The sequence below is a fragment of the Globicephala melas genome, chromosome 15 (assembly GCF_963455315.2).
Source record: "Globicephala melas chromosome 15, mGloMel1.2, whole genome shotgun sequence".
NCBI lineage: Eukaryota > Metazoa > Chordata > Mammalia > Artiodactyla > Delphinidae > Globicephala > Globicephala melas.
Genome location: NC_083328.1, coordinates 80,202,121 through 80,223,879, shown reverse-complemented (window position 1 = coordinate 80,223,879; position 21,759 = coordinate 80,202,121). Strand labels below are relative to the sequence as shown.

At 46.8% G+C, this 21,759-nt stretch overlaps 2 protein-coding genes across 5 annotated transcripts in view; one reads left to right on the top strand and one right to left on the bottom strand.

The window, feature by feature from the left end:
* The window catches only part of AURKA (aurora kinase A), a 19,755-nt gene extending 8,964 nt beyond the window's left edge, over nucleotides 1-10,791 (top strand). For 3 of the 4 annotated variants that reach the window (XM_030839147.2, XM_030839149.2, XM_030839148.2), the window contains exons 5-9: nucleotides 941-1,132; nucleotides 1,922-2,060; nucleotides 6,264-6,412; nucleotides 8,277-8,451; nucleotides 8,578-10,791. In XM_030839147.2, coding sequence (XP_030695007.1) covers nucleotides 941-1,132; nucleotides 1,922-2,060; nucleotides 6,264-6,412; nucleotides 8,277-8,451; nucleotides 8,578-8,757 — 835 coding nt within the window. In that variant the 3' untranslated portion in view covers nucleotides 8,758-10,791. The remainder of the gene's footprint in view (nucleotides 1-940; nucleotides 1,133-1,921; nucleotides 2,061-6,263; nucleotides 6,413-8,276; nucleotides 8,452-8,577) is intronic. The other variant, XM_030839150.2, reaches the window with a different exon arrangement.
* Nucleotides 10,376-21,759, bottom strand: FAM210B (family with sequence similarity 210 member B). Its single transcript, XM_030839151.3, has 3 exons — nucleotides 21,522-21,759; nucleotides 12,944-13,119; nucleotides 10,376-12,746 (listed from the first exon to the last, which is right to left on the bottom strand). The coding sequence occupies exons 1-3, from the start codon at nucleotides 21,705-21,707 to the stop codon at nucleotides 12,530-12,532; spliced, it is 579 nt and encodes a 192-aa protein (XP_030695011.1). The 5' UTR covers nucleotides 21,708-21,759; the 3' UTR covers nucleotides 10,376-12,529.

The window sequence follows — 21,759 nt, the reverse complement described above, 5'->3', positions numbered from 1 at the left end:
TAGAAAATATAGATGTTTCAAATTTCCAATCTTTAAAGAAAGGGAGAAGGAATTTTAATGATGGATGTTTATTAGGGACTCAAGTTTTTCTTATTGCTTTCCAAATTTAGAAATGACTTGTATGAATCTGCTACAGAAATGTGTGAAGTGAAAGTTCCTCTCCACCTTCAGAAGTAACTACTACATATGGTTTATGTATGCTTCTATACTTTTTTCTATTCTAGTAAAGAGGTGGAAGTTAAAAAAACAACAACAAAATGTGGTCCTATTGCAGAGCTATGGACTAATACATGACTGTCTGGGTATTTTGAAAGTATTGACAGAATTATTATACTTGTTCCTCATAATAAAGCTTGGCTGTATTTTCCCCTGCTCTCAGTCTCTGAATTGTCTAGATTCTAGAATGTGATAGGAGCCAGGAATGAATCCATAGCCTTTTTTGCTCTAGCACCTACCGGAGGCTTTCTGAGAATCTACATCCAATGGTTCTCGCCCCACTGCCCTGCGGGCTCCATCCCACTCGCTTAACCAGAGTGGTGGAGGCTGTGCTTGGTTTGAAAGAGGCTCACAGGTGGTTCTGCAGCATTTTTCCCTCTCCAGTTACTCATCTAATCCTTCTTACGGTCCTAAGTGTTGTTGTTAATAGGTCTGTGCTCCAGGGCATAGTACTGCCGTGGGACACTTCCCAGTGAGTGCTTCAGTTCTAACAGTCCAGGTTGTTCCTTGTCACAGAGTCACTCAGCTGATGGCGGGTGGGGGCATGGGGGGCTTAATGTCTGTGGTGACTCATTAATTGTGGTTATTGGTTTGGTTCTTGCAGAGGGTACATACTCAATACAACTTTGAATATAAAATTTATAGGATGTCTACTACTCACTAATATACATTGTTAGAAAAGATGTGTTTTCTTCACATTTTAAAATGTTCAATTCTTTCCTAGAAGGCAGTGGGCTTTGGAAGATTTTGAAATTGGTCGCCCGCTGGGTAAAGGAAAGTTTGGTAATGTTTATTTGGCGAGAGAAAAACAAAGCAAGTTTATCCTGGCTCTTAAGGTATTATTTAAAGCTCAGTTGGAGAAAGCAGGAGTTGAGCATCAGCTGAGGAGGGAAGTAGAAATACAGTCCCACCTTAGGTAAGTTTTCAGATGTCCAGGAAGAGTGGTGTACAGAACTTTAAGAGTTAAACGATTGTAAACTTCTTTGTAGAAGGCTGGCTCCGTAGTACTGCAGAGTGACTAAATTCACTAGACTTAAGTGCCGTGGTCCTGAAAAATTGCTTGAAGGTTTGTTTTGTTGATGGAGTAATTTACCGGAGGTGTTCTTGTTTTGTTTTGTTTTGGTGGGTAATTAAAGGGAATGATACCTTTTATTTTGAGTTAGGTTGCAAACTGGCAGCCTACAGGTTGACTTTGGCCAGTGGATCTTTTTCTTTTTGCTTTCGGTGAATTAAAGAAAAAAAAAAAAAAAAAGCAAAACGAAAAAACAGATAGCCTGTGCTCAGCTGTCCAAAGTTGTCAGCAGCACATCCCATGCCATTCGTGAACGCTGCCTGTGTTGTCTATCTCATGGTGTTTGGGTTTCAACTACTGTGGGAATGCCATGTCTTTTTTTTTTTTTTCCAATTTGCAGAGACTTAATATTTATCTGAATTCTTTCCCCACCTAAGAATATAGATGGCCTAAAGGAAGACAATAGTCTTAACTAAACCCAAGGTCCATTAATACCTTGAAATGCATGTAAATTGATAGCAGTGTACATCTTTTTCTTACAGTGGGTCTGTAGTTTCAAATTCTCAAGGGGGGTTGAAGTGGGATCTGTGGCCAGCAGCAGTTTTCACCACTGGTTTCACATGAGCATTTGTTTGATACTCAGTACATATCAGCTCCAAAACCAGGTGTTAGAGTGTTCGTCCTTCGTTGCAGGCATCCAAATATTCTCAGGCTGTATGGTTATTTCCATGATGCTACCAGAGTCTACCTAATTCTGGAATATGCACCCCTCGGAGCTGTCTATAGAGAACTTCAGAAACTGTCAAAGTTTGATGAGCAGAGAACTGCTACTGTAAGTTTTCATTTGTTCAGACTAATTCTGTTTCCTCTATACCTGTCCTACCTAGCAGTGGACCTTTCATTATATAATAGAGGGGGTTTTGTCTCATGGGAAGATAGCTTAATCAGATCAAATATTTGAAATGGAAAAATCAAAATAGCTTAGGTGTACCTTTTATATACAGATAAAATCAGGTACCAAATGGAATATTGTGGTTGGTTTCCACAGCTGTTTCTGTGGAAATGTATAGTTGCTCTCTTTAAAAAAAAAAAAGAAAAATTTGTTTTAGATTAGTTTTAGACTTATAGAATAACTGAAGATAGTACAGACTTACTTTCTCCTATTAATACACACCTAATTTTCCTATTTATATTTTATCAGTGTGGTACAGTTGTCATAACTAAGGAACCAATATTGGTACCTAACTATTGACTGAAATCCATACTTCATTCAGATTTCTTTAGTTTCTCATGATTAGATGAGGGTCATGGGGTTTTGAGAGGAAGATCAGAGGTAAAATGCATTCTCGTATCAAGGATACATACTATTAACCTGCCTCATCCCTGAGTGTCGGCCTTGAGCACCTGGCTGAGGTAGTGTTTGGCAGGTTTCTCCACTGTAGTTACTCTTTTTCTCCTTTGCATGCTCCGTCCTTTCAGAGGAACGGCCCGTGGGGGTTAGGGTCCCCTGTAGGGCAGGGCGTCGACATGAGCTACTTGGAGTTCTGTACCGGATATTTCTCTATTCTCCATTATTTATTTACTCATTTTTATTTATTTATTTTTGACATTTGGAAGTAATGTTTACTTCTTATATAAATTTAGTAATAAATTTTGTAATCCTGAAGGAAAAAATAATAGAGAAATTGGGCAGAAGGTAATGTTTGAAGTGATAATGGCTGGGAATTTTCCAAATTTGATAAATGATATAAATCCTTTGATTCACCAGACAAAATTAATCCATAGACATAAAAGACATATAACAACAAATACCCACACCAAAGGCAAAATGATGTTAAAATAGTCAGAAAATGGAGTCAATCATTTATTAACATGGACTCATGGATTATTTTACACTTTGAGTATAATCTAATACCAGTTTGCTCTCATTGTTCCAGCTTTGGCCACTGGGAGCTCTCTCGTGGTTCCTGTGTCCTTTGGATGTGTCCCTATCGTTGTGTGTGTGCGTGCACGGAAAAGCACTTTCTTGTTTTCTGGTGCTATAAGATGATGTTCCAGCTTCATCTTGTACATTTCCTATCCCAGTCTTAGAATTCGTTATTTCTCCACGGAGCTTTGGTTCCTTTTATTGGAAAGTGTTACTAGAAACCAAGATCTGGGCGCTGGATATGATCATTGCTACTGAGTGTTATTACTTCTAGGCTTTCAGCTGACAGAGAGCAAGGAAATATGTGTATAGTAATCCATGTAAATGCGTGTATCTAAAAGTATTTCTATATTTATCCATCCGTATCTATATTAAGCAAAACATGAGTCCATTATCACATGGATCATTTTACCCTCCTCCCTTGCTTATCTGTAACCTCCACCCCAACATTGAGAAACTTGGGTTCCACCCTCCGCCATCGATTTATCTGTTCAATTCCAGTGTTCATGTGTAGTGGTAGCATTGTTAACCAGTTACCCTGTGGGAAACAACTGTATGCATTTGAGATTCATCTGTATCTTTTTAGGGTTTGATAGCTCATTTCTTTTTATTGGTGAATACTATTCCATTATTCTCTCTTCACCTACTGAAGGGCATCTTGGTTTCTTCCAGTTTTCGGTGATTACGAGTACAGCTGCTATAAACAATTGCATGCAGGTTTTTGTGGGACATAGGTTTTCAAACTGGCTGGGTAAATACTTAGGGGTGCGATTGCTGGCTTGTATGGTAAGACTACATTTAGCTTTTAAGAAACTGTTAAACTGCCTTCCAAAGTGGATATACCCTCTTGGCCTTCCCACCCACGAATGAGAGTTCCTGTTGCTCCTCACCAGCAGCTGGTGGTGTTGAGCCTTTTGTTCTTTCTTTCTTTTTTTTTTTTTTTTTTTTTTTGCAGTAAGCGGGCCTCTCACTGTTGTGGCCTCTCCCGTTGCGGAGCACAGGCTCCGGACGCGTAGGCTCAGCGGCCATGGCTCACGGGCCCAGCCGCTCCGCGGCATGTGGGATCTTCCCGGACCGGGGCACGAACCCGTGTCCCCTGCATCGGCAGGCAGACTCTCAACCACTGCGCCACCAGGGAAGCCCGGTGTTGAGCCTTTTGGATGTCAGTCTTTCCAGTAGGTGTACAGTGGTGCCTCAGTTTTAATTTGCAGTTCTCTAATGACGTACAATGTTGAGCATCTTTTCATGTGTTTAGTTGTCATCTGTATATCATCTTTGAGGTGTTTCTTCAGATCTTTTGCCCATTAAAAATTTTTGTTGTTGTCTTACTGAGTTTGAAGGGTTCCTGTGTATTTGTGGTACGTGTCCTTTATCACGTTTTCTCCCCATCTGTGGCTCATGTTTTCATTCTCTTAACTGTGTTTTTCAGGGGCAGATGTTTTTAATCTTAATAAAGTTCAACATTATCAGGTTTTTGTCCCCCCCCCCCCAAATTCTACTTTTCTTTATTGTGTGAAAATTGTTTGAAGAAGCTGAGTCTTAATTTGGGCTGTTTTTTGTTGAATTAGCTGATGATGGGCCTGTTGAATGGTGGTTACTTCGTTCTGTTTCTTGGTGGAGGTCTCTGGGTAGTATGTACACTCATTTTCTTTTTGGCATTGATGTAAATGGCATTAAGTTCAGGTGGTTTTACTTTTATCTTCTGATGAAATCACAGCACTATTGGTGAATGACCCTCTGGTCCTGTCTGTGCAACGAGGACGTACTATTTTAAACTTAAATATTTGCCCTTTGGATAAGTAGAAATCTATTTTATTTGCTTTTTAAATATTAGTTAACCAAACTAGTTTCTTATTTAATTGGCAATTAATATTTGTAGTACTCAGTTTTCCTCAGTCCAGATGGAGTTTACTTTGGTGTAAACAGCTATTTGAAAGAAAAGATTGGTTCTTTCTAGATTCCTTAGTTTGGAGATATATACACGCACCTGTTTTTCTTTTCTAATAAAAATAAGACTAATTCTAGAGAAGTGTTAGGGACCTTTACGTGTACCCACAATCTAATGTGGGAGGTGTGGAGGGAGTTGGGTGCCAGAGAGCTCTGGTTCTCGCCGAGGTTTGAGCAGGGACAGCCTGTTGCCCTCCGGAATAGTAATGTGTGCTCCTAGGGCATCATCAACCCAACTTTGGTGCAGGAGACGAGCTTTCTTTGCCTTCACTTTCAGTTTATTATGGTCTAAATTTTGGTCTCTGGCTTTGGCTGAAAATAATGAAAAATGTCCTTTCTGACGATAACATCTGGTTTCTACCCATTTGTTTAGTACACCTTTTTTGGTATAAAATAATGTTCAGTCCTGTCTAGAATTACTTTTGGGAAACAAACGCTTCTCTAACTTAAGTCAGAGCTAAATATATTCTTTCAGTATACTATAAAACCATTCTTATTTATATGTTAAAGCAAATTCTGGACCTGCTTGCTAGATCTTTTAGTTGAAATGCAAACAAAACGAACGAAAGGACTGACTTGCTTGTGTACTTTGAAGCTGACTAATGAATTACTATGTAGTGTGTCCCCAAATTTAGCTCGCTACTTAACATGCCAGGACAACTGCTCTTAGTTTATTGTTCAGGATTTTTTTCTTCCGTTGCTCTTAGAGTAAAGTTTTAGCTTCAGACAAATCCTTTTGTTGTAAATTGGCCTTGGTTTAAAAATGGGAATGGTCTGTACTTAAGCGTTTTTGTTTTAAATGTTAAAAACCGTTTACATGTCTGACTCCCTAATTTATACCAGTTTTTCAATATTGTCTTAATTCATTGCTGCTGGGCCATATATTGCCATGTGGGGATGTAGTGCTGTCTCTGTGTTTTCCTGTCTTTCAATATCACATCTGCTGTGTTAGCAAATAACATAGCACAGAATCACTTGTACTTAATGCTGCACACTAAATTGGTTTGTTTTCTTGTAGAGTCATCCATTTTCTCTAGTTTTGGCTTTAAAAATCTACGAAACATGTTAAAATCTATGTTGGGTTTCCTTTCAGAAGAGATGTCTAAAATTGTGTTATATAAATCTAAAACACAGACTTTCAATACTTTTTTTTTTGAATAGTATATCACAGAATTGGCAAATGCCCTGTCTTACTGTCATTCAAAGAGAGTTATTCATAGAGACATTAAGCCAGAGAACCTGCTCCTCGGATCATCTGGAGAGCTTAAGATCGCAGATTTTGGGTGGTCAGTACATGCCCCATCCTCCAGGTATGTAACTTCAGACGTGGAACTTGCTTGCTCAGTTTAGCAAAAGCCCAGGGGCTAATCATGAGCTAAATAGTAAAATATGTAAAGTATAGATGTGTGCTGAGTTGGGGCAGGTAACTGACGCACGTACTTTGGTGTAATTTAGGCCTGATAGTAAACTAGTGTCTTCAAGAACATTTTTACTCCGCAGCCATTTTGGGCTGTTTATCCTGTCCTAAGCCTGGGGTTAAAAGATGCGTAATGTCCTTAGAGACTAATGAAGGGGACAAATAAGTAAAAGATAAGACAAGTGTATGACAGGTGAAGTGCAGCATGTGTACAGGGGCAGTAACACCTGGCTGACTGGTGTGAGGGAGACTCCACTGCTTCCCGGACCAGGAGACAGAAGTTTCTGAGGGCATCGCTTGCAAAGATCTAGAACCAAGAGCACAGTTCTTCAGGGAACTTAAAGGAACCAAACTGGTTTGGACGGAGCTTTCAGGACGGAGCTTTCAGGGTGGGGAGGCAAAGATTCTTTCGTCCTCTGTCAACAGAACAGTCCTTTCCTGTCTCCTCTTAAAGTGGAGAGATCAACGTAATGAAACAATTTAAGTGAACTTTGCCAACAGAGCTAAAACATTTTCTCCTCTTTAAAATGTAAGTGGAGTTTAAGTGAGCTTTTGGAACCACATGTGAAGTAGGGCATTTAAAAGCATACATCCACCAATAAGAGTCTGTCAACTTTGGGGTAGGTCTTTAAAAAGTTTTAGCCAGATTACCTTAAAGCCAGTTGAAAAAAAATTGTGTAGTCTAAAATAGATGCCATTGGGTGTGGGGAGCTTTGTTTTTGTCACAGACCACTCCTAATTGTTTCCTGCAAGGCACTGAATATGCTGCTGCAGTCTCTGTTTAAAAAAAAAAAAAAGTCTCGTGGTCTGCCACGGGTGGGAGCTGTTGGCACCTGGCTTCATGGCATCGCAGGGCTAAACTGTACCTTAACCCTCCCAGTGGTGTCATCGTGACAGGAAAGGTAGCTGATCCTTTTCTGAAGAGGACACTGTGTAAATGTTGGTCACTTCTCCTCGCCTCCCATACCTTGGTAACTGTAAGAGCTCCTTCGATGTTGTGCTGTCATTTGAGAACCCCCCGATTCAGGCCGTCTCCTGAATCTCGGTGGTGATGAGAGGCTAGGTGTCTGGAGAGGTAGCTCCTTAATCCTGGGTCACCATGCAGTCGAGCGAGCATTTGTGCGCTCACTGGGCACCAGGGAAAGAATAACTGATGTAAACCAGCAAAACCTGCATGGTCTTTGCTCCTGCTTTGATGTTTGTTTCCAACCTCTATTATAAAAACAACATACAGACGTGCTGCATTGGTCACCTGTCGATCCAGTGCCTACACTCAAACAGTTGTTAACATTTTGCCATGTTGGGTGTGTCGTCTACGTATAAGTTGCAGACAGTGTGCTTTGTCCTTTGAGTGCTTCAGTGTGCATCTCCTAAAAATAAGGACATTGTCCTGTATAATCACAACCATTATCACGCCTAAGAAAATTAACAGCCTTATTAATACCTGCTATTTAGTCCATGTTCAAATTTCCCTAGTTGTCCACAAAATTTTATAGTGGTGATACTTTAAATCCTATATTTTATATCATTTAAGGAAGTTCTGGAGTTGGACAGATTTGGAGTGCAGCTTGATTGCTAGCTGTGAGATCTTGTACATCTCCCTGCCTAAAAGTGGGGATTTATAACAGTACCTGCTTCGTAGCACAGGATCTAGCCTAGGAAAAGCGCTCAACGTTAGTGTAATGGTTGGTGATTTTGAGCAGCTGTTGTGCATCAGAAACAGAAGCACGTCAACCTGAACCTGCCTGCGTTTTTAGGAGAACCACCCTCTGCGGTACCCTGGACTACTTGCCGCCTGAAATGATTGAAGGCCGGATGCATGACGAGAAGGTGGATCTCTGGAGCCTTGGGGTGCTTTGCTATGAATTTCTAGTTGGGAAGCCTCCTTTTGAGGCAAACACATACCAAGAGACCTACAAAAGAATATCACGGGTAAGACATCACTAGAAAGGACCCATCATTCCTTATCAGCCTTGACTTTAGGCTACGATCTGAATATTTATCCTGTTCTCTCTTAGCCACGTTTGTGACCCTGTCACTTATTGTACACTTACCCAGGTGGAATTCACATTCCCTGACTTTGTGCCAGAGGGAGCCAGGGACCTCATTTCCAGACTGCTGAAGCATAATCCCAGCCAGCGGCCCACCCTCAAAGAAGTACTTGAACACCCCTGGATCACGGCAAATTCAAAACCATCGAGTAGTCAAAAAAAAGAATCAGCTAGCAAACAATCTTAAGAATCTTTGGGGGCAGAAATCCTCGAGACGGGGCTGCTGATAATCTGCCTGGAACAGGCTGCTGGCCTATCTCCCTGCTGCCTGCCCGCCCTCGAGATGCTACAGGAAATACTGTTTATGAGCAGGCAGTGCTCGGCCTCCCAGTTCAGAGCTCCACCTCCGCAGACATGACACTCTGCAGTGGGAGCAGCCGTGGTTATATAATCAATCTGGAGGCAAGGTTCAAGTGCAGCCACCCCGCAGCCTGTTTTGAGTAAGGTGTCCTTGTGGAAGATGGACTCGCAGCCTGGCTGTGGGGAAGGGCGGCTGTTTGGTCCTGACTCGACCCGTTGAAAATCTGTGCAATAACTTTCCAAGTCCCTGTGTGCGTGTAACTTATCGGGTGGCCCAGTCTGGTAAAGCTGTCGGAATGAACATGTGATTCTTTCTTTTAAATGTTAAAATAAAGACTTTTGTATAGACTTGTATTTTTACCTCCATGGCGTTCCTTTAGGACCGCTCTCAGTGTCTGTCCAGTACCCCTGCCGAGCCTGCTTGTTGGTCCTCAGCCACTTACCTCCTGGTGAGACTGAGCGGGGGCCTCTGGGGGACCACCAGGGCTGCAGGTGGTCAGGACAGAGCGGGGGAGTCCTACACATCCACACCTGCCCATCCCTGGCCTCTGACTGTGTTCTCAACAGGATGGCAAAGAGATTCACACGTGGGGTGAACCAGTTCTTGGCAAATGGATTTTCCAAGTGTGGCTTTTGTCCTGATTCTCCGGTGAAGGAGTGTTTGCCTAAACGGAATTCCTCCTCCGCAGCCGTACTTGGATCTGGGCGCTGTCAGTGTTCATCGTGGCTTATAAAGTGGACGCCTGCTGCCCCTTCAGTACAGCTGGCAGAGGCTTCCCTTCTTCCCTGTGTCACCTGGTTCCCACGGGACACACTGGAGTTGTGGCGTCTGTGTGAAATTGAAACCTGAGTCCACAAGTACACCTGTCTGCAGTACATGGGGTAATTCTTTTCACCACCTGTTCACTCTTGGCCTAGAAATGAGGAGGTGCCATGAGAGGAGCTGGTCTCACGTTCTATGTGTTCCTATCACGTAAAGTGACGTATTTCTGGCTGCCAACACCTGTGCATCAACCAAAGATGATGAACTTGACCATGATGAAGGCAAAGGTGGAAGTGTTGAACTTACTGGGAACTAGGAGAGGAAACATGCTTTCATGGCCAACTTTCAGTGCAAGAGGCCTACAGAGGTCAGAAATGTCTACACAGAAGGACGTGGCTATACGCTTCCATGTCAGAGTTGCCGAAGTAGTTGTGGAAACTTAAGAACTGAGTAAAACGGCCGTGTCCAGTTAGCCCCGTTGGGACAAAGGAGCTTTTGGTTCCCACAGTCTCGAGCTTTTACATCCCAGAGTAGTAGTTCATCCATCCACCCCGGATGCAGTCAACACAACATGACTAACCCCACCAGTGACACTAGCTAAGCTGTCATTTCCCCAAACAATCCCACAGAAGCACAGAAAAGAGCTCACTGTAGCAGCACAGCATTAATAAACTAGTCACACGCACTGCTGCTTCATGATCAGCAGCAGTGATGGCTTTCTAAGAATAAAAAGTTCTTCATAAACTTTACAAAGATGTTTATTTGTTTCACGGAATTTAAGCTGCTCATTTGGTCAGATAAAAAATTAGAGGTGAACAATGGCTTACGTGTTTAAAATAGATCATCAGTTTTATTCCCCTAGTTCCATAAAAACAATGTAAATACAAGTGATCTGTACATCTTGCTGGTGAATTCACATAATGCTGTAACACCCTGGTCCTTTGATTGCCTCTCCTCTCTAGTTACTCTGTTCTGTTCTGACAACTGGCCACTGGAGTGGAGTGGAGTTGGGGCTTACAAGAGAACGCTATGGCTTTTTGGTATGATAATTTGTTTTATTGCTTGCCCTTTCAGTACACTCCCATTCAAGCCCTTAAACCTGTAGGAATCCCTATCGGCTTTTTTGCATAGGCATTACTCACGAGTTGAATGGTTGGGAGGCCGGTGAGGAAGGTGGTTAGGAGCCCAGAGCCAACTGTTCACACACAGACAGCAACACAGAAGTGCTGGTCCTGTCCTCATGAGGAATTACCTAGCACTGGTGCCATCTCTCTCTGATGTGGACGTGTCCTGGGAATTAGACCCCAGAAAGGCAGTCTAATTCCAACTTTAAATTGCTAAAACCTTTTGGCAGTGGGCTAACGGCTTTAAAAGGGGGGGTGGGGGTGGGATAATAGATCCACTTTAAAGATCTTGCAAGTGGAGAATCTGGCTCACAAAGATTCTCATAAAAGTTAACTGAAATAACTGATTGACATGGGTTACTATGGGCTAACGAGGAAAACCTGTCAATAGTCAGATCTCAGTAAAACCAGGATGATCAGTTTATAGTTCCTTGAGTTTTCTGATAGTCACAAATGTAGTTAATCAAACCAAAAAACTAAAATAAAAAATAAATCTGGGAGCCAGAAAGATAAATGCAACCCCTGAACCATGGTGGCAGGGCAGTTACACTGGGGTTCCTGGGGTGCAGCCAGTGTCCCGTCAGTGATGCTGAAGCCCACGGGAATAGATTCCTGCTCCGTTGCTTGCTCCTGACTGGCTCAAGGAGAAAGTCTCAACTGAGATCTGTGTGCTTGCATTTCTGTTCTTAACCAATGTCCCAAACAGAGAACGAGGGGCCTAAAGTCACACGCCCTTTACCTGGTAAACTAGCTCGGTCCCTGCCCGGCCTATATTATTATTTTGCGGTTGTCTCCCATTTACAGCAACTGCTAGTAATTTTACTTTTTTAGAGAGTGATACAAAATCTTTTTTTTGCATACATAATTTTAACTCAATTAAAAAATATAAGTAGCAACACAATGTAAACACTGTGACACTAGTTCTGGAATGTCTGAAGTCTGAGACAGAGTTAGTCAGGCCAAGATTGTCTCAGCTTTGCGTATATGTACAGTGTCCAGATTCCTGAGGACACATGCGTCCGGGGCCAACTGATGCCATTACTATTGGATGAAGTTTCCGTGTTTTACCGAAACAGAGACAAATGATTCTGACCTACTTTGATGAAGTTTGGGAAAAATCAGCTGAGGCAGGCCCCATCATGTCCAGATATGAAGGTGTCTTGGGATCAGTGAAACGTACCAGAAATACTTGTTTTTCTTTCCCCCCAAACAAGTGTAATGAACGTCAAAGTGTTGATGCTAATTAAGATCCTGATTCCATATTGTGAAGTCTTAAATTCTGCTTCATTAATTGTAGCACTGGCAGCTGTTCTGCACATTACTGCATATTAAAACGAAGGCCGCCTGACAGCAAATATTAGAGGAAGGGGAACTTTAAAAACCAGCTTAATGAATCGCTGCCCTTTAAGAACTTGAGCAAAGATTAACCCCTGAGGCTTCTTTCTGCACGCAGACCCTCACCAGTGATCCTCCAGAAGGAACATTTCCTGGCTGACAGTTTTGTTTCAGATGATAACTCAATGGCGATGCTTTGCTGACACTGTAGATGATGCAGACAAGCCCTATGATGAATAGCATCACCAAAACTTATAAAGCAAAAAAATTACAGTGATTTGAAACCCTGAATTTTTGCTGGCAAAAGTAAATGCTATTCACGAGAAGACAGCAGCTAGCCCCTGCCTCACCCCCACCAGAAACCCTACATCATAAAACCAGTCCAAAATGTATCATTTCAAAGAAGTAGGTTTTCAGGCCCACAGTTGAAGAGTTTATCAAGGCTTTGCAGCTGGAGGTTTAAAAATTCCCACTTTCCGAAAATACCTGACAATCAGGGGCACGGAAAATAAGGTAATGCTTATCCTCACGGGTGCAAACAGCTTGTGGATGGCATAGGCCACCACGAAAGTACTTGTGCCTGCTGCCATTTTCGACTGTACCAGTGACTCTTTAAATCCGAGCTTAAGCAGGATGGCTGACATGTCCACACCACTGGAGGGGAGAGAGGCAAACAGACAAACACAAAAGGGATAGAGTTAACCGATCAATTTGGCTATGACATTTACAGTATTTTAAAAAATGTGATGAAAGTAGCTAGATGAATATAAAGTCTTAGGAAAAAAGTTCTTATTCCCAAAGACACTTGGATGGCAGCGAAAAACAAATATCTACTACTGTCAAAATCTTACCTTGAAACAACCATGTAAAACATGCCCAAAGAGATTAATGAGATTCCAATGTGCAGTGACACGCCAACGGCACCATATTCTTGAAAGATCTTTTTCAGCTGCTGCGACTTGCTTTGCTTTTTCTCCTCTGTACTGCTGATGTTGCCGCCTGTTGTCACAGTGATTTTGCTGGTGTCCTGCGCACAAGCCAAAGAAGGGGAGACGCTTTAGGGCAGGAGCAAGGATGTTAGTGGTCATCAGCAGCTTCAGATTCAGGCAGCGTTCTGCTCTTTCCTGTCCAGTGAGAGATAAGTTACTATCTTTCTTTGTCAGCTGAGGCTAATGCCCGCTAAGCCACTGAGTGCAGTGAAGGGCTGGGTACCAGGTACGATGGGCAGAACGATGGCCCCTAAGATGTCTAGGTCCTAGTCCCCAGAACCTGTGAATATGTTACCTTACGTGGCAGAAGGATTTTGCAGGTGGGATTAAGTTAAGGATCTGCGATGGGCAAATCATCCGGATTTTCTGAGTGGGACCAGTGGGACCTTAATCATAAGGGTCCTGTGAGTGGACACAGCGGGGCAGGAGGGTCAGAGAAGCAGACGTGAGGACAGCAGCAGAGTCAGATTTGCAGAGATTTGTGCTGCTGGCTCTGAAGACAGAGGAAAAGGCCACGAGCCAAGGAGTGCAGCACCTCCAGAAGCTGGACAAGGCAGGAAATGGGTTCTCCCGTAGAGCCACTGGAAGGAACCAGCCCTGCCCACACACTGACTTTAGCCCTGTGAGACCCCGTTTGGGCTTCTGACCTCCAGGGCTGTCAAAGAATAAATGTGTGTCGTTTAATGCCTCCAGGTTTGTGGTGACGTGACAACCATGCTAGACTCTACAAGACAGTGGGTACGAAATAAAATGGAGCAAAAGCCGTGACGTATCTACTTCTGGAATCAAGATTTACCCCTGAGATCTGAACGGAGAAAGGGAGGGCTAGTTCTCCGGCCATAAATGCAGCGGCCGGGTTAGTACAGAAAGTATTCATTGCGTGGGGTGTTTGTTAACAATTACTGAGCATCTACAGGGCCTGGAATGTTTGGGAGAAATAAAAACAACCTTGGATTAAAAAGACAAAACTCCTCAATATGGAGAGTGCCTTTTACATCAAAGGGTTTCTTCAGCTCTAACGACAGACCTCAGAGCTCTTCTCACAGGCAGCATCTGGGTCAGTCAGCTCCGGCTACTGACTTTGCAGCGGGACGGCTGCTTTCTTGTATTTTTAGAACATGCTGCAGTGGAGCCATGCTTCAAAGGCTGCGGTGGGGGTGGGGGGGTGGGGACACATGACGTGCAGCGTGGCATCCCAGGGACAAAAGTGAAATGACACAGGTGCCCAGGGCAGCAGCCTCCAACCGCAACGAGGCACAGGTCCTCCTCCCGGCCCTGCCCTGCTTCAGAGCCCCTGCTGGCGGGCAGGTGGGAGCTTTGACCAAGCACGTCTGGGGCCTCCCTGCAGACGCTGCCTTTCTCAAGAGCTCCCAGGGGACCCGGATGCTGCTGATCCATCTGTCTGTGCCCAGGTGCCCAGCCTCTGATTTCATAGATGTGGGGTGAGGCCTGGGCACTGCGATTAGATATCAGTTCCCCTGGTGCTTCTAAGTGATCAGCCAGCGTTGCCAGGTAAACACCTGCTCAGCACTCTCGCCTCCCCTTGCCCTGCTCCTGCCCGCCCTCAGCAGACTCTCCACGTGGCCGTCGCTTCTCAGATGTACCTGCCTTGCAACAGACTGGAGTGAGCCACTTCCTAAGCTGGAAACACAAACGTCACCTCCTCCAAGAGGCCCTCCTTGACCACCTCAGCTGCCTGCCCTCAGTGGCAGCCATGCTATCACATCTCTACTTCCCTCTCTGAGATTTCCATCTTCAGGAGTTGTCCTGCTTACAATGTAACAAATATAACGAATACATGTACGTAAGCATTCCGTTCTTCGCTTGTTTGCTGTTGGCCAGAGGCCCGGAATGTGTGGTTCCAGGGAGCAGGGAACCTGGTCGTCTTGCCTGGCTCCTAGCACTGGGAGAGTGAAGGGACCATCTCTGCCCGGTGTATTAGGGGTCGAGCTGGATTGCATGCACAGGTACTAGGATGTGATCAGGAGTTTTTACTTTTTTGGCCACGCCACACAGCTGTGCCTTGGGATCTTAGTTTCCCGTCCAGGGATTAAACCCGCGCCCTCGGCACTGAAAGCGCGGAGTCCTAACCACTGGACTGCCAGGGAACTCCCTGATAAAGGGTTTTAAGTGCAGCAGGTCCCCTTCCTCCTCAGATACTTCTGGAGGCTTGCCCACCCAAGCCTCGTCCTCCCATCGCACGCCAGGCCCGCACTGTGTCCTCCATCCCTCGTGCTCATCCATGCTGTCCCCTAAGCCAGCAGCCCTGGTGGCCCACCCCCGCCCTTCCATCCTCAGGACGTGATGGTGTCTGCCCATCAGAATCCACTGCCCCGCCCTCCACCGGGCCCACTGCAGTCGGCCTCCTGGGCTGTTTTCTTTCTTTGACGGCACTCAGACCAGACCTCCCGAGCTACTCTTGCCCGGGCTGTAGGCAGGAACATGAGAGACCAGGGGCCCGGGGCCTGACCTTGCAGGTCTCCCATGAGGGGCTGACCCTACAGAGCAGCAGACAGGGGTACTGACCGGAGGGGCGCTGAGCGGTGCCAGCCTAGGTGGGTTTAGGGAACGCTGCTTCAGGACCACCTGGCCCAGGCGCCTCATCTCTCCCCTGGGTTACTGTGGTGGCCTCCCTCCCAGCTGGTCCCCCAATCCCACCCTTGACCACTCAACACAGTGGCCAGAGGGAGCCTGTAAAAACCGAGGTGGGATTACAGCACCACCCCCGTCAGAGGCCTCCTGGAAGCACCAGCCCCTCAGCCCTCCAGGCCCGCCGCCCCCCACCCCCATTCTCCTTCCTGCTCCCCATTCGGGCCACGTGGCCTTCTTGCTGCTTTAAGCAGCCCACGCCAGGCCCGCTCCTGGCCTTGGCATCTGCGGCTCCCTCTGCCTGAATGCTTTTCCCCAGACGTCCTCATAGCCCCGCCTCCAGGTCTTTATTCCGACATCACCTCAGGGAGGCCCTCCTGGAGCACCCTCTTTAAAACCGAGACCCTCACACAGCTGCTCCTGTGCAGTTCCCTCCATCGGGCCGTCACCACCTAACGCCCCACGTGCGTTTCTTCCTCCTCCCCAGGGAGGCCCATCCACTTTGGTAACAGTTTTGCTGGTATATAGATTACAGGCCATAAAGTCCATCTTAAGGTTTAAAACGTACAGTCAGATGGTTTATGTGTGTTTGCAGTTGTGCAACCATCACAAGGATCTAATTTTGGAACGTTTTTGTCACCCAATTAGCAGTCACTCCCCATTCCTCTCTCCCCCATCCTGATGGGGAAAGGCAAACACGAAACTCCTTTCTGTCTATGGATTTGCCCTTTCTGGACATTTCATGTAAACGGGGCCATACAGCATGGGGCCTTTTGTGACTGGCTTCTGCTACAGACTGAATGTTGGTGGAAGCCCTCCCCCGCCCCAAATTCGTATGTTGAAACCGAATCCCCACCAGGATGGTATTTGGAGGTGGGAGGTGACTAGGTCATGAGGGTGGAGCCCTCATGAATGGGATCAGGGCCCTTGTAAAAGAGACCCCAGAGCGCTCCCTTGAACCTTCTACCATGTGAGGACATGGCAAGAAGACAGAAGACAGCTGGCTATGAACTCGGAAGCAGGCCCTCACCAGACACTGAATCTGCCCGTGTCTTGACCTTGGACTTCTTGACTCCAGGACTGTGAGAAATGAATGTCTGCCGTTTAAGCCGCCCAGCCTATGGTGTTATAGCAGCCCGAACAGACTACGGCAGCTTTTTTCACTTATCGTGTTTTCAAGGTTCATCCACGTTGTAGCAGGTATCAAACTTCATTCCTTTTTATGAAGCAGAATTTGATTCAACTGAAATACAAAGTACAGATTCTAAAATTTACTCTTCAGGGCAAGCTGGGAGCCACAGTACATTTTGCCCTACAAAGAATGTCTGCAGTGTCTGGAGCCCTGTTGTGTCTGGTAACCCCTGGGGCAGCCTCTCAGCTTGGTTTCATGCTGGACAGGAGGGCTTGGCTCTGGACCAGCTGCCAGAATGGAAGATAAACTGTGGCTGCTGCACGTACGTAGAAGATAAGAAGGCACAAAAGCAGACTCTCCTAGTGTCCCCAAAAGAACTAAGTAAGGCTCAGTGAAGGGCCACGTTCCACGCACGGCGAGGAGGGGGTGGAATTCAGTCTTGGATTAAAACTTGCCCATAATTGGGAACTCCCTGGTGGTCTAGTAGTTAGGACCCTGCGCTTTCACTGCCGAGGGCACGAGTTCAATCCCTGGTCAGGGAACTAAGATCTCACAAGCCGCGCAGCGTAGCCAAAAAAAAAACAAAAACCCAAAAACCTTTCCCAGAATCATCCTTGATTTTTAATCATACACAGCAGCTGCTCATTTGCCCCTGCTCCCAAAAGAGTTGGCACAGAACTCAGATTTATTAGTTGAAAGAGTCTTTTCATTACCTCCCAACTGAAAGAGCATCTCTTTTGTTCCCAAACTGCAGTTGGGACTGAAAAAAAAAAAAAACCAACCAAACAAAACCCCAAAACACCTGGAAGCTTTAAATTAAAGCTTCAATTAAAATTAAATCTGTTTCATTAAAGGCTGCTCAGTCCCTGGGAATTAAGTGTTAAGGTCCTAAGGCGGGAGACGAACTGTATTTCCTCTCTGCCTTTAGCTTTGACTTCTGCGGGCTTTTTTCAGACTTAAGAAAACAAACACTTAAAAAAAGGGGACTGCCTACTAAAATCCAGTATCCATTTATGGGGTCCCAGAGGCTGGTTCTGATAGGCAGGAAAGCATAACGTTTTTTGAAAGGTTTTAGGAAAACCACCAGTGTCCTCAAGAGAGGCCCCTTCTATTGAGCCAGGTACCGGGCTTAGCACTTTAAAGGCGCCATCCCATAAAAACCCTCACAACCCCACGACGTGGGCACCTCTGTCGCTCCCACTTTGACAGATGGGAGACCAAGGTTTGGGGCAAAGCTATGAGCTGGCTGGCGGCGCCCAGACTGAGTTCTGTGCTGCAGGCTCCCCTTCATGTCCCCCAAGAGCTGAACATTCCTCAAGGAAGAGCCTGTTCCAGAACGTCAAGGCTCTGGAGGGGAGAAGGAAAACTGTCACCAGTACCCTTCGGTTGGGCCTGCACCGCGCCCGCCCTGTCCTCTGACGCCTAGCAGCCAGAATGGCCGCTGGGAGCTCAGGCTCCTGATAAACAGCTCCCCACCCGCCTTTTGGCTGCGGATGAAGTGCCCCGGATGGGAGATCTGCCAGGCCCTGATAGGAGGAGCAGTGGACAAACCCCGGTTCCAAGAGCCAAACAACGTCCTGAGGCTGATGACGGGTGAAAGCCCCTTTCACTTTCCACCCTGGACATCTGGCCCAACCAGACTTCATTATGTCCCCTCTGTCTACTTGCCAGGACTGGGTGGAACTGTCTCTCTCTCGAGAGCCCTTTTCTGTACGACCTCTATTTTGGCAAAAGGCCTTTTGGCCAGAAAAGAAAAAAAGGCAGCCAGGGCTTCCCTGGTGGCGCAGTGGTTGAGAATCTGCCTGCCAATGCAGGGGACATGGGTTCGAGCCCTGGTCTGGGGAGATCCCGCATCCTGCATGCTGCGGAGCAAGTGGGCCCGTGAGCCACAACTACTGAGCCCGTGCTTCTCGAGCCTGTGCTCCGCAACAAGAGAGAGAGGTCGCGATAGTGAGAGGCCCGCGCACTGTGATGAGGAGTGGCCCCCGCTCGCCGCAACTAGAGAAAGCCCTCGCACAGAAACGAAGACCCAACACAGCCAAAAATAAATAAATTAATAAATAAATATTAAAAGAAAAGTTATTCCTTAAAAAAAAAGGCAGCCAGACTTCCAGCTACAGAATAACCAGTATCTACTGCAAGACAATGGGAGGGACAAAATATTCAGACACAAAAGACAATTTCCTGTTAGCCGGTGCTGCAGTTAGTTTTTTTTTTTTTTTTTGGTGGTATGCGGGCCTCTCACTGCCGTGGCCTCTCCCGCTGCAGAGCACAGGCTCCGGACGCGCAGGCCCAGCGGCCACGGCCCACGGGCCCAGCCGCTCCGCGGCACGTGGGATCCTCCCGGACCGGGGCACGAACCCGCGCCCCCTGCATCGGCAGGCGGACCCCCAACCACTGCGCCACCAGGGAAGCCCTGCAGTTAGTTTTTAACTTTCTAGAGTTAGAAGCTTATATGGACAATTTTCTTCCTTTTATCCTGGAAATCTCTTTAATCATTGTGGGTCATGCATTTTTCTTCCTAACCCTGGAGGAGAATAAAGAGACTGAAATAAAGGAATTTATGAGGTGATGACCTGCAAGGAATGGAAACTTTTCAGACATTCATTTCTTTGTGAAATATCACCTTAAGAACCTGTGATGTATCCTTAGTCGCTGCCCTGGATGCAGACAACATCTACCTCACCCGTGTCTGTTCTTAGATAAGTGCTTTCATATACCTGCAGATGGCTCTCTGAGCCCCAGTGTCCTACCTCCCAGTTCTCCCTCACACGCTGCCTTTTCAGGGAGCCTTTCCCTGATGACCTTATTTATTAACTGGCAGCATCCCTCCCTGCAGCCCTGCCCATCTGCACCCTCCCTCCCCCCTTGGCATTTCTCAGTAGCACCTCTCACATCAAGCCTGATATTTTCCTTTTCTGTTTATTGTCCCTCCCCTCCCACTAGACGTCAGGCTCCCTGAGGGTGGGTTATGTCTGTTTTGTTCATTGCTCTATCCGCCCCCCCCCCGCGGCCTTAGAGCAGTGCCTAGCACAGTGCAGACACTCACGAATAAGTGAGGAACACAGCACAGCTGTTGAGGGCAGAAGCCTTGGAACGAGACTGGTTTGGATCCCAGTTCTGACAGGTAACCTCTGCGTGATTCTCAGAAAGTTACTCAACCTCTCTGGGCTTAAGTGGGGGGGGGATGACAGTATTGCTTACATCACAGGGTTGTTGTGAGGATTACATGAATTAATATTTTCAAACTACTCAGAACAGTGCCTGGTACAAAGTAAACAAAATATAGTGTTTATTATTAATATTACTTATTGCATGAATGAAAACAGGTGTCACTCTAAACAATCTGAACTTGTGAGCAATTTTTGGCTCATTCCTCAAACCTTCCTGACCCTTCTAATACAGCCTTCTTACTTTAATAAATATGGGGTGGGGGAGCAGTATACACACACACACACACACACACACACCTGCCAGTGCCAGGCTCACAAGACAGACCAGCAAGTCAGGAGGACATTCCATATGATGAGTGCATAGAAGATGCACACCCATGGGGCTGAGGAGGGGGCCAGTGGAGGCACCCAAGGTATCACTGGTGGTCAGGGAAGGCTTCCGGGAGGAAGGGACAGCTGGGCTGATCCACAGAGAATCACCAGGAGACAGCTGGGTGTGCGCGGAGGGTGCCAGACGCATGAGGATCCCCTAACTGGGCTCAGGAGGCAGAGACAAGATCTACCACCTGTCCGATGGGGGAGCAGAAGGCAGGGAAGGAAGTTTCTCCACCTGTGGCAGAGGCATGGTAAGGTCACGGGTCAAATGCCTATGCAACATTCAGGAAGCACTGGCTCCCGGTGGCACCATGTTGAGGCCCACATCAGCTCATGGAACTGTTCCCCAAACTATTGTTGGGAAGGTGCTATTTTAAACGCCTGCAAGGTCAGCAAACAGGCTCAGAGGCCTTCAGCACTTGGGGTAGGTCTGCACCGCTGGTGAGTGGATGCAGGCAGGCAAAGGGACCAAAGGTGCAAACCTCCAGGCACTGCTTGTCCCAACTTGTTAGCTCTGGATCTCCAGACTTCACTGCTTACCACCTTTTTTCTTTAAGGAGACCCACTTCAAAACTTTCAAAAAGGGATAGTCTGCATTACCATTCTGAATGGAAACCAGTTTTCAGTTAGCAAACACAGAAGCAACCGAAGTGAAATATTGATGCAATGAAGTAACACTGGGTTTCTTGCGCGCGTCCTGCCTGCAGTCTGACAGGGAGGCCTGCCCTCTAGGTTAGATAAAAAGGGAGTGGCAGCAAGTGTTGGGGGGGGGGCGGTGTTAGAGACCGCAGCACCCACCAAGACTTTCTCCTCGGCCCAGGGAGGAAGCCCCGGCGCGACTTCAAAGGGAACAACTCTACCGCCCAGTGAGAACGTCGATACCAAGTCCAGGCCCCATCTCCAATCCTCCCGTCCACCACCACAGTACAGCCTGACGCTTTGGGATCCTGGGATCACCTGGAGGTTGTGACCTTGGGCAGTCACACCTCCCTGAGCCTCAGTTTCCCCTGCTGTAAACTGGGAACTCGCTTCTTTGACTTGTAGAGATCTGAGGCCTGGGGACCCTGGCGGTGCTCGGTCTCGGGCATTTGCGCGAGTCAGGCTCTCCTTCGGCGGAGATGGGCCGACGATCGGGGCGCGCGGGGTTCGGGGTGGGGGCGGGGAGGCTTACCTGGCGGCCGTGGCAGTTCCCGCGGGCCGCGTGCAGCAGCGGGGCGTCCAGCCCGGTCCCGAGCAGCGGCAGAAACAAGGGCGGTGGGGCGCGGGGGGCGGCAGCGCCCAGGAGCCAGGCGGCGCGAGACCGGACCCGGGCGCCCACCCTGCCCGTGGGGCACAGCAGCGCCAGCAGCCCGGCCATGGTACTCAGCCCTGAGCCGCTGCCCGCACAGCGGACAGCAGAGGGAGCAGCG